This window comes from Oncorhynchus clarkii, chromosome 1, assembly GCF_045791955.1.
Source record: "Oncorhynchus clarkii lewisi isolate Uvic-CL-2024 chromosome 1, UVic_Ocla_1.0, whole genome shotgun sequence".
NCBI classification, from domain to species: Eukaryota; Metazoa; Chordata; class Actinopteri; order Salmoniformes; family Salmonidae; genus Oncorhynchus; species Oncorhynchus clarkii.
This window is the reverse complement of record NC_092147.1, coordinates 84,113,072-84,125,405: the sequence shown is the minus strand read 5'-3', so window position 1 is coordinate 84,125,405 and position 12,334 is coordinate 84,113,072. Positions and strand designations below refer to the sequence as shown.

At 46.4% G+C, this 12,334-nt stretch overlaps 1 protein-coding gene across 1 annotated transcript in view; it reads left to right on the top strand.

Moving 5' to 3' along the window:
* Window positions 1-12,334, top strand: part of LOC139409794 (EH domain binding protein 1) — a 388,012-nt gene that overhangs the window by 73,968 nt on the left and 301,710 nt on the right. The window contains exon 6 of the mRNA XM_071155208.1: window positions 11,492-11,673. Within this exon, the coding sequence (XP_071011309.1) occupies window positions 11,492-11,673 (182 nt within the window). The remainder of the gene's footprint in view (window positions 1-11,491; window positions 11,674-12,334) is intronic.

Genomic DNA, 12,334 nt, shown 5'->3' with positions numbered 1-12,334 from the left:
CAGATGTCCTGTGGACCTATTAGGACGGTAAGCAAATTGGAGTGGGTCTAGGGTGTCAGGTAGGGTGGAGGTGATGTGGTTCTTGACTAGTCTCTCAAAGCACTTCATGATGACGGAAGTGAGTGCTACGGGGCGGTAATCGTTTAGCTCGGTTTCTTGGGAACAGGAACAATGGTGGCCCTCTTGAAGCATGTGGGAACAGCAGACTGGGATAAGGATTGATTGAATATGTCCGTAAACACACCAGCCAGCTGGTCTGCGCATGTTCTGAGGGCGCGGCTGGGGATGCCGTCTGGGCCTGCAGCCTTGCGAGGGTTAACACGTTTAAATGTTTTACTCACTTCGGCTGCAGTGAAGGAGAGTCCGCAGGTTTTGGTAGCAGGCCGTGTCAGTGGCACTGTAGTGTCCTTAAAGCGAGCAAATAAGTTGTTTAGTCTGTCTGGGAGCAAGACATCCTGGTCCGCGACGGGGCTGGTTTTCCTTTTGTAGTCCGTGATTGACTGTAGACCCTGCCACATACCTCTTGTGTCTGAGCCGTTGAATTGAGATTCTACTTTGTCTCTATACTGACGCTTAGCTTGTTTGATTGCCTTGCGGAGGGAATAGCTGCACTGTTTGTATTCGGTCATGTTTCCGGTCACCTTGCCCTAGTTAAAAGCAGTGGTTCACGCTTTCAGTTTTGCACAAATGCTGCCATCAATCCATGGTTTCTGGTTGGGGAATGTTTTAATAGTTGCTATGGGTACGACATCCCCGATGCACTTGCTAATAAACCCGCTCACCTAATCAGTGTATTCATCAATGTTGTTGTTCGCCGCAATGCGGAACATATCCCAGTCCACGTGATCGAAGCAATCTTGAAGCGTGGAATCCGATTGGTCGGACCAGCGTTGGACAGACCTGAGCGTGGGAGCTTCCTGTTTTAGTTTCTGTCTGCAACAAAATGGAGTTGTGGTCAGCTTTTCCGAATGGAGGGCGGGGGAGGGCCTTATATGCTTCGCGGAAGTTAGAATAACACTGATCCAGGGTTTTGCCAGGCCTGGTTGCACAATCGATATGCTGATAGAATTCTGTGTCGTGTTAGGGGCAAAAACCAAAACCTGTTCCCCTTGTGGTCCTGAGGACTTAGTTTGAGGAACGCTGCAGTACAGGATCAAGCAACATGGTCTGACTGAGGTAGTTTAGTGGGAAGCTGCGGTACAGTATCAAGCAACATGATCTGACTGAGGTAGTTTAGTGGGAAGCTGCAGTACAGTATCAAGCAATATGGTCTGTCTTAGGTAGTTTAGTGGGAAGCTGCAGTACATTATCAAGCAACATGGTCTGACTGAGGTAGTTTAGTGGGAAGCTGCAGTACAGGATCAAGCAACATGGTCTGACTGAGGTAGTTTAGTGGGAAGCTGCGGTACAGGATCAAGCAACATGGTCTGTCTGAGGTAGTTTAGTGGGAAGCTGCAGTACAGTATCAAGCAACATGGTCTGTCTGAGGTAGTTTAGTGGGAAGCTGCGGTACAGTATCAAGCAACATGGTCTGTCTGAGGTAGTTTAGTGGGAAGCTGCGGTACAGGATCAAGCAACATGGTCTGACTGAGGTAGTTTAGTGGGAAGCTGCGGTACAGTATCAAGCAACATGATCTGACTGAGGTAGTTTAGTGGGAAGCTGCAGTACAGTATCAAGCAACATGGTCTGTCTTAGGTAGTTTAGTGGGAAGCTGCGGTACAGTATCAAGCAACATGGTCTGTCTGAGGTAGTTTAGTGGGAAGCTGCGGTACAGTATCAAGCAACATGGTCTGTCTGAGGTAGTTTAGTGGGAAGCTGCGGTACAGGATCAAGCAACATGGTCTGACTGAGGTAGTTTAGTGGGAAGCTGCGGTACAGGATCAAGCAACATGGTCCGTCTGAGGTAGTTTAGTGGGAAGCTGCAATACAGTATCAAGCAACATGGTCTGTGAGGTAGTTTAGTGGGAAGCTGCGGTACAGGATCAAGCAACATGGTCTGTCTGAGGTAGTTTAGTGGGAAGCTGCAGTACAGTATCAAGCAACATGGTCTGTCTGAGGTAGTTTAGTGGGAAGCTGCGGTACAGTATCAAGCAACATGGTCTGTCTGAGGTAGTTTAGTGGGAAGCTGCGGTACAGGATCAAGCAACATGGTCTGACTGAGGTAGTTTAGTGGGAAGCTGCGGTACAGGATCAAGCAACATGGTCTGTCTGAGGTAGTTTAGTGGGAAGCTGCAATACAGTATCAAGCAACATGGTCTGTCTGAGGTAGTTTAGTGGGAAGCTGCGGTGCAGGATCAAGCAACATGGTCTGTCTGAGGTAGTTTAGTGGGAAGCTGCGGTACAGGATCAAGCAACATGGTCTGTCTGAGGTAGTTTAGTGGGAAGCTGCGGTACAGTATCAAGCAACATGGTCTGTCTGAGGTAGTTTAGTGGGAAGCTGCGGTACAGGATCAAGCAACATGGTCTGTCTGAGGTAGTTTAGTGGGAAGCTACGGTACAGGATCAAGCAACATGGTCTGTCTGAGGTAGTTTAGTGGGAAGCTACGGTACAGGATCAAGCAACATGGTCTGTCTGAGGTAGTTTAGTGGGAAGCTGCGGTACAGGATCAAGCAACATGATCTGACTGAGGTAGTTTAGTGGGAAGCTGCAGAAACACAGATTAACAGCTAGGGGGAAGCATACAGCCACCTCAGACCCTTCTCTCCCTCTATCTCTCTCCTCTATCTCTCCCTCTCTTTCTCTCCCCTCCCTCTTTTTCTCTCTCCCTCTCCCCCTGCTCTCTCTCTCCTCTATCTCTCCCTCTCTTTCTCTCCCTCTCTCTTTTTCGCTCTCCCTCTCCCCCCGCTATCTCTCCCTCTCGCTCCCTCTTCCCCTCCGCTCTCTCAATTCAATTTCAATTGAAGGGCTTTATTGGCATGGGACACATATGTCTACATTGTCAAAGCAAGTTAAATAGATAATAAACAAAAGTGAAATAAACAATACAAAATGTACAGTAAACATTATTCTCTCTCTCTCTGACCTCTCCTCTGTTCTCTCTCTCTCTCTCTCTCTCTCTCTCTCTCTCTCTCTCTCTCTCTCTCAATTTTTTTCAATTCAAGGGCTTTATTGGCATGGGAAACGTGTTAACATTGGTAGATAATATAGCAAGTGAGGTAGATAATATATAAAGTAAATATATAAAGTGAAATTAACAATAAAAATTAACAGTAAACATTACACATACAGAAGTTTCAAAACAATAAAGACAATAAAGATTACAAATGTCTTATATATATATATATACAGTGTTTTAACAATGTACAAATGGTTAAAGGACACAAGATAAAATAAATAAGCATAAATATGGGTTGTATTTACAATGGTCTCTCTGTCTCTGTCTCTGTCTCTCTCTCTCTCTCTCTCTCTCTCTCTCTCTGTCTCTCTCTGTCTCTCTCTCTGTCTCTGTCTCTCTCTCTGTCTCTCTCTCTCTCTCTCCAGACACCACTCAGGTATTGAGTCATTCCAGCAGCTCCAATGAGTACCAGTGTATTGATAGTTGTATTATCTGCCTGTAATAAATTAAAATACTTTATCCTCTCCTTTCATTTCACACATCAACCTCTCTGACCCCCTAATTGTGTGTCTGTGTGTGCATTCTTGTGTGTCTGCGTGTGCGCCCACCTGTGTGTGTGTGTCTTTCACCGTCTCAGACCCCCTAATCTCTCTCTCTTCCTGATTGACAAGCGCCATCCGGGGACAACAGCATCATTTTTATTGTTCTCCTCCCGACTCGTCTGTTAAACCATTATTATTATTCTGCCTCAGAATCATTTACATATTCTTAAGTATTTCCTTTCCGAGAGGGCCCCTGTACGACGACGTCCTATACCAAATCCCCTTCTTAAGTGTTTCCTTTCCGAGAGGGCCCCTGTACGACAACGTTCTATACCAAATCCCCTTCTTAAGTGTTTGATGCATTTGGAGAAATTCCTTCTTAACGTATCTACATGCACTATTAGCTCAGTATAATGGGGATGGCCTAATCTGGGAGATGATAAGGAAGGAGAAGGGCTTTCTGAGGCTCTAGTATTCTTCAGGGGGATGACATGATGCACTAGTATTTCCAGACAGGGACGATTCAACCAGGCTCAAATGTCAACACAAATGTCAAGTGGCTGCGTTGCTTGACGAATGCCTTTTTCTAATCGTTCCTGTGAGATGGGGAAGGGTAGGAGGGGTGGATGGAAGGGAGAGGAGGAGGGTAGGAGGGATGGATGGAAGGGAGAGGAGGAGGGCAGGAGGGATGGATGGAAGAGAGAGGAGGTGGGCAGGAGGGATGGATAAGGCAGAGAAACAGGAAGGAGCGCTGGGTGGAAGGGAGAGGTGGGTAGACCTGGTAGAGTAATGGTGCGGTGGGTTGTGTTTGGGGGATGTTGGTTTGCCAGTGTGGTTTTTCAGTTCCAATTGGAATTGTAGATGTTTTTCTGCTCTCCTCTCATCCCTCTCTGAGCAATATGTATTTCTATCAATTTAATAACATCCATGACATGTTATGAACGCATCAATAGATGAGAGATGAAGAGACAGACATTGAGAGGAGAGAGACTCAGTGAGCATAGCCTTGCTATTGAGAAAGGCCGCCGTAGGCAGACCCGGCTCTCAAGAGAAGACAGGCTATGTGCTCACTGCCCACAAAATGAGGTGGAAACTGAGCTGCACTTCCTAACCTCCTGCCCAATGTATGATCATATTAGAGAGACATATTTCCCTCAGATTACACAGATCCACAAAGAATTCGAAAACAAATCCAATTTTGATAAACTCCCATATCTACTGGGTGAAATTCCACAGTGTGCCATCACAGCAGCAAGATTTGTGACCTGTTGCCACGAGAAAAGGGCAACCAGTGAAGAACAAACACCACTGTAAATACAACCCATATTTATGCTTATTTATTTTATCTTGTGTCCTTTAACCATTTGTACATTGTTAAAACACTGTATATATATATAATATGACATTTGTAATGTCTTTACTGTTTTGAAACCTCTGTATATGTAATGTTTACTGTTAATTTTTGTTGTTTTTCACTTTATATATTCACTTTGTATGTTGTCTACCTCACTTGCTTTGGCAATGTTAACACATGTTTCCCATGTCAATAAAGCCCTTGAATTGAATTGAATTGAGAGAGAGATGAAGAGAGAGCTGAAGAGAGACACAGTGAGATGAGAGAGAGAGATGAATAGACACAGTGAGATGGAGAGAGACTAAAGAGAGACAGTGAGATGGAGAGAGACAGACAGTGAGATGGAGAGAGAGATGAATAGAGAGACAGTGAGATGGAGAGAGACTAAAGAGAGACAGTGAGATGGAGAGAGAGATGGAGAGAGATGAATAGAGACAGTGAGATGGAGAGAGAGATGAATAGAGACACAGTGAGATGGAGAGAGACTAAAGAGAGAGTGAGATGGAGAGAGACACAGTGAGATGGAGAGAGACAGACAGTGAGATGGAGAGAGAGATGAATAGAGACACAGTGAGATGGAGAGAGACTAAAGAGAGACAGTGAGATAGAGAGTGAGATGAATAGAGACACAGTGAGATGGAGAGAGACTAAAGAGAGACAGTGAGATGGAGAGAGACACAGTGAGATGGAGAGAGAGATGAAGAGAGACACAGTGAGATGGAGAGAGACTAAAGAGAGACAGTGAGATGGAGAGAGACACAGTGAGATGGAGAGAGAGATGAAGAGAGACACAGTGAGATGGAGAGAGACAGACAGTGAGATGGAGAGAGACAGACAGTGAGATGGAGAGAGAGATGAAGAGAGACACAGTGAGATGGAGAGAGACACAGTGAGATGGAGAGAGACTAAAGAGAGACAGTGAGATGGAGAGAGACACAGTGAGATGGAGAGAGAGATGAAGAGAGACACAGTGAGATGGAGAGAGACACAGTGAGATGGAGAGAGACTAAAGAGAGACAGTGAGATGGAGAGAGACACAGTGAGATGGAGAGAGAGATGAAGAGAGACACAGTGAGATGGAGAGAGACACAGTGAGACACAGTGAGTGTCTTCATTTCTCCTGTGTGTTGTTCCCTATCTAGAATACTGACAAGACTTAGCTGCAGTCTTCAGTTATTATGCTGGATAGAGTTGACACACACACTCCCTCCCTCCCAACACACAGTGGCCCAAAGACAGTTATTTAACTAACAACTCCAGGCACTGCTTCCAGGACACAAGACCAACGAGAGAGAAAGAAAAGTGAGCGAGCGGGGGAGAGAAAGAGAGAAGGCAGAATGGCCCGGGTGTCGTATCAACACAGCGAGGCAGCATGGAGGTCCTCTGTTCAGCGAGGCAGCATGGAGGTCCTCTGTTCAGCGAGGCAGCATGGAGGTCCTCTGTTCAGCGAGGCAGCATGGCGGTCCTCTGTTCAGCGAGGCAGCATGGAGGTCCTCTGTTCAGCGAGGCAGCATGGAGGTCCTCTGTTCAGCGAGGCAGCATGGAGGTCCTCTGTTCTCTGACAGCAAGGCAGAGCTCTACACCTAAAGGAGAGAGACTAGATGTATCAGTGTTTAACACCTAGAGGAGAGAGAGAGAGACTAGATGTATCAGTGTTTTAGACCTAGAGGAGAGAGACTAGATGTATCAGTGTTTTAGACCTAGAGGAGAGAGACCAGATGTATCAGTGTTTTAGACCTAGAGGAGAGAGAGACTAGATGTATCAGTGTTTTAGACCTAGAGGAGAGAGAGACCAGATGTATCAGTGTTTTAGACCTAGAGGAGAGAGAGAGACCAGATGTATCAGTGTTTTAGACCTAGAGGAGAGAGAGAGACCAGATGTATCAGTGTTTAACACCTAGAGGAGAGAGAGACCAGATGTATCAGTGTTTTAGACCTAGAGGAGAGAGACCAGATGTATCAGTGTTTAACACCTAGAGGAGAGAGAGACCAGATGTATCAGTGTTTTAGACCTAGAGGAGAGAGAGACCCGATGTATCAGTGTTTAACACCTAGAGGAGAGAGACCAGATGTATCAGTGTTTAACACCTAGAGGAGAGAGACCAGATGTATCAGTGTTTTAGACCTAGAGGAGAGAGAGACTAGATGTATCAGTGTTTTAGACCTAGAGGAGAGAGAGACCAGATGTATCAGTGTTTTAGACCTAGAGGAGAGAGACTAGATGTATCAGTGTTTAACACCTAGAGGAGAGAGAGACCAGATGTATCAGTGTTTTAGACCTAGAGGAGAGAGAGACCCGATGTATCAGTGTTTAACACCTAGAGGAGAGAGACCAGATGTATCAGTGTTTAACACCTAGAGGAGAGAGACCAGATGTATCAGTGTTTTAGACCTAGAGGAGAGAGAGACTAGATGTATCAGTGTTTTAGACCTAGAGGAGAGAGAGACTAGATGTATCAGTGTTTAACACCTAGAGGAGAGAGAGACCAGATGTATCAGTGTTTAACACCTAGAGGAGAGAGAGACCAGATGTATCAGTGTTTTAGACCTAGAGGAGAGAGAGACCAGATGTATCAGTGTTTAACACCTAGAGGAGAGAGAGACCAGATGTATCAGTGTTTAACACCTAGAGGAGAGAGACCAGATGTATCAGTGTTTTAGACCTAGAGGAGAGAGACCAGATGTATCAGTGTTTTAGACCTAGAGGAGAGAGACCAGATGTATCAGTGTTTAACACCTAGAGGAGAGAGAGACCAGATGTATCAGTGTTTTAGACCTAGAGGAGAGAGACTAGATGTATCAGTGTTTTAGACCTAGAGGAGAGAGAGACCAGATGTATCAGTGTTTAACACCTAGAGGAGAGAGAGACCAGATGTATCAGTGTTTTAGACCTAGAGGAGAGAGAGACCAGATGTATCAGTGTTTAACACCTAGAGGAGAGAGAGACTAGATGTATCAGTGTTTTAGACCTAGAGGAGAGAGACTAGATGTATCAGTGTTTTAGACCTAGAGGAGACTAGATGTATCAGTGTTTTAGACCTAGAGGAGAGAGAGACTAGATGTATCAGTGTTTTAGACCTAGAGGAGAGAGACTAGATGCATCAGTGTTTTAGACCTAGAGGAGAGAGACTAGATGTATCAGTGTTTTAGACCTAGAGGAGAGAGACCAGATGTATCAGTGTTTAACACCTAGAGGAGAGAGACTAGATGTATCAGTGTTTAACACCTAGAGGAGAGAGAGACTAGATGTATCAGTGTTTAACACCTAGAGGAGAGAGAGACTAGATGTATCAGTGTTTAACACCTAGAGGAGAGAGAGAGACTAGATGTATCAGTGTTTAACACCTAGAGGAGAGAGAGACCAGATGTTTCAGTGTTTAACACCTAGAGGAGAGAGAGACCAGATGTATCAGTGTTTTATACCTAGAGGAGAGAGACCAGATTATCAGTGTTTAACACCTAGAGGAGAGAGAGACCAGATGTATCAGTGCTTAACACCTAGAGGAGAGAGACTAGATGTATCAGTGTTTTAGACCTAGAGGAGAGAGAGACCAGATGTATCAGTGTTTAACACCAAGAGGAGAGAGACCAGATGTATCAGTGTTTTAGACCTAGAGGAGAGAGACTAGATGTATCAGTGTTTAACACCTAGAGGAGAGAGAGAGATGTATCAGTGTTTTAGACCTAGAGGAGAGAGACCAGATGTATCAGTGTTTTAGACCTAGAGGAGAGAGAGACTAGATGTATCAGTGTTTAACACCTAGAGGAGAGAGAGACTATATGTATCAGTGTTTAACACCTAGAGGAGAGAGACCAGATGTATCAGTGTTTAACACCTAGAGGAGAGAGACTAGATGTATCAGTGTTTTAGACCTAGAGGAGAGAGAGACTATATGTATCAGTGTTTAACACCTAGAGGAGAGAGAGACTAGATGTATCAGTGTTTAACACCTAGAGGAGAGAGAGAAAACCAGATGTATCAGTGTTTTAGACCTAGAGGAGAGAGAGAGACCAGATGTATCAGTGTTTTACACCTAGAGGAGAGAGAGACTAGATGAATCAGTGTTTTAGACCTAGAGGAGAGAGAGACTAGATGTATCAGTGTTTTAGACCTAGAGGAGAGAGACCAGATGTATCAGTGTTTTAGACCTAGAGGAGAGAGACTAGATGTATCAGTGTTTAACACCTAGAGGAGAGAGAGACTAGATGTATCAGTGTTTTACACCTAGAGGAGAGAGACTAGATGCATCAGTGTTTAACACCTAGAGGAGAGAGAGAGACCAGATGTATCAGTGTTTTAGACCTAGAGGAGAGAGAGACTAGATGTATCAGTGTTTAACACCTAGAGGAGAGAGAGAGAGACCAGATGTATCAGTGTTTAACACCTAGAGGAGAGAGAGAGAGACCAGATGTATCAGTGTTTAACACCTAGAGGAGAGAGAGAGAGACCAGATGTATCAGTGTTTAACACCTAGAGGAGAGAGAGAGAGACCAGATGTATCAGTGTTTAACACCTAGAGGAGAGAGACTAGATGTATCAGTGTTTTACACCTAGAGGAGAGAGAGACTAGATGTATCAGTGTTTAACACCTAGATGAGAGAGAGAGCCAGATGTATCAGTGTTTTAGACCTAGAGGGAGAGAGAGACCAGATGTATCAGTGTTTTAGACCTAGAGGAGAGAGAGACTAGATGTATCAGTGTTTTATACCTAGAGGAGAGAGAGACCAGATGTATCAGTGTTTTAGACCTAGAGGAGAGAGACTAGATGTATCAGTGTTTTAGACCTAGAGGAGAGAGAGACTAGATGTATCAGTGTTTTAGACCTAGAGGAGAGAGAGAGAGAGACCAGATGTATCAGTGTTTTAGACCTAGAGGAGAGAGAGAGACCAGGATGTATCAGTGTTTTACACCTAGAGGAGAGAGAGACCAGATGTATCAGTGTTTTAGACCTAGAGGAGAGAGAGACCAGATGTATCAGTGTTTTAGACCTAGAGGAGAGAGAGACCAGATGTATCAGTGTTTAACACCTAGAGGAGAGAGAGACCAGATGTATCACTCTGTTTTGGAGCCCGACTGTTTGGTTTCCAAATCTTTGGGTGTAAGTGTGTGGGTGTGTTTTGTTCCTTATTCAGAATTCTGACAAGACTTAGCTGCTGGCCTGTTAGCTTCTGGCGTATCAGCTGCTGGCCTGTTAGCTTCTGGCGTATCAGCTTCTGGCGTATCAGCTTCTGGCCTGTTAGCTTCTGGCCTATCAGCTGTTGGCCTGTTAGCTTCTGGCCTATCAGCTGCTGGCCTGTTAGCTTCTGGCCTATCAGCTGCTGGCCTGTTAGCTTCTGGCCTATCAGCTGCTGGCCTGTTAGCTTCTGGCCTATCAGCTGCTGGCCTGTTAGCTTCTGGCCTATCAGCTGCTGGCCTGTTAGCTTCTGGCCTATCAGCTGCTGGCCTGTTAGCTTCTGGCCTATCAGCTGCTGGCCTGTTAGCTTCTGGCCTATCAGCTGCTGGCCTGTTAGCTTCTGGCCTATCAGCTGCTGGCCTGTTAGCTTCTGGCCTATCTGCTGCTGGCCTGTTAGCTTCTGGCCTATCAGCTGCTGGCCTGTTAGCTTCTGGCCTATCAGCTGCTGGCCTGTTAGCTTCTGGCCTATCAGCTGCTGGCCTGTTAGCTTCTGGCCTATCAGCTGCTGGCCTGTTAGCTTCTGGCCTATCAGCTGCTGGCCTGTTAGCTTCTGGCCTATCAGCTGCTGGCCTGTTAGCTTCTGGCCTATCAGCTGCTGGCCTGTTAGCTTCTGGCCTATCAGCTGCTGGCCTGTTAGCTTCTGGCCTATCAGCTGCTGGCCTGTTAGCTTCTGGCCTATCAGCTGCTGGCCTGTTAGCTTCTGGCCTATCAGCTGCTGGCCTGTTAGCTTCTGGCGTATCAGCTGCTGGCCTGTTAGCTTCTGGCGTATCAGCTGCTGGCCTGTTAGCTTCTGGCGTATCAGCTGCTGGCCTGTTATCAGCTGCTGGCCTGTTAGCTTCTGGCCTATCAGCTGCTGGCCTGTTAGCTTCTGGCCTATCTGCTGCTGGCCTATTTTTCACTTCCAAGTTGTCACCCCCCACCCCTCTACGACATTTCATGATTTATTTCCATGTGTTGTGTGAACAGCGAACAACACACAACATCGGTCTTCTCTAGTTCCATTCCCATGATGCCTTTTACCAGGGCTGTGGTGACATGGGCCCAGTTCCATATCGGCCCCTAGCTCCTACCTGGAGGCACTTTGGAGATCAGAACGGGTTTGGATTGGTATGTTAGTTTTACTAATGGGTCTTTAAGCCATTATTCTCTCCAGCTGTCTAATGGTTTCAGATGTGCTGCCACTGGGATAAGGCTGTGGGAAGTAGAGGGATGGTGACAGAATACAATATGACTCCTTTATTAGACATTACATCAGCACAAAACACCTTCAATCTGTCCAGATTTTAACAAGTATCCCTCCCTCCCTCCCTCCCTCTCCTCCCTCCCTCCCTCCCTCCCTCCCATCCTCTCCCTCCATCTCTCAGGAGTCTCCTTCAGGTCGTAGAAAGGCTCTGGCCAGCAGCAGCATCAACATGAAGCAGTATGCCAGCCCCATGCCCACACAGACTGATGTCAAGCTCAAGTTCAAGCCCCTCTCCAAGAAGGTGGTGTCTGCCACGCTACAGTTCTCCCTCTCCTGCATCTTCCTCCGTGAGGGCAAGGCCACGTAAGTCCACACACACACACACACACACACGGCAAAGCCACGTAAATATGCTCCCTTCACAAAGTCAACCCCCACCCCAAATCTAGCCCCCTAAACATCTCTCCTCCTTGAACTCGTCTTTTACTACTCTGGTCTTCTTCTCTTTCCATATCAGTTCCTATCTCCGTTTCTTTCCCTTGTCTGTCTTCCTACTTCCCCTTCTGTTGTTCTCCCCCTCCTCTCTCTCGCCTCTCTCTTCTGTTGTTCTCACCCTCCTCTCTCTCTCCCTCTCTTCTGTTGTTCTCACCCTCTCTTCTGTTGTTCTCACCCTCCTCTCTCTCGCCCTCTCTTCTGTTGTTCTCACCCTCCTCTCTCCCCCTCTCTTCTGTTGTTCTCACCCTCCTCTCTCTCCCTCTCTTCTGTTGTTCTCCACCCTCCTCTCTCTCCTCCTCTCTTCTGTTGTTCTCACCCTCCTCTCTCTCCCCCTCTCTTCTGTTGTTCTCACCCTCCTCTCTCTCTCCCTCTCTTCTGTTGTTCTCACCCTCCTCTCTCTCTCCCCCTCTCTTCTGTCGTTCTCACCCTCCTCTCTCTCGCCCTCTCTTCTGTTGCTCTCACCCTCCTCTCTCTCGCCCTCTCTTCTGTTGTTCTCACCCTCCTCTCTCCCCCTCTCTTCTGTTGTTCT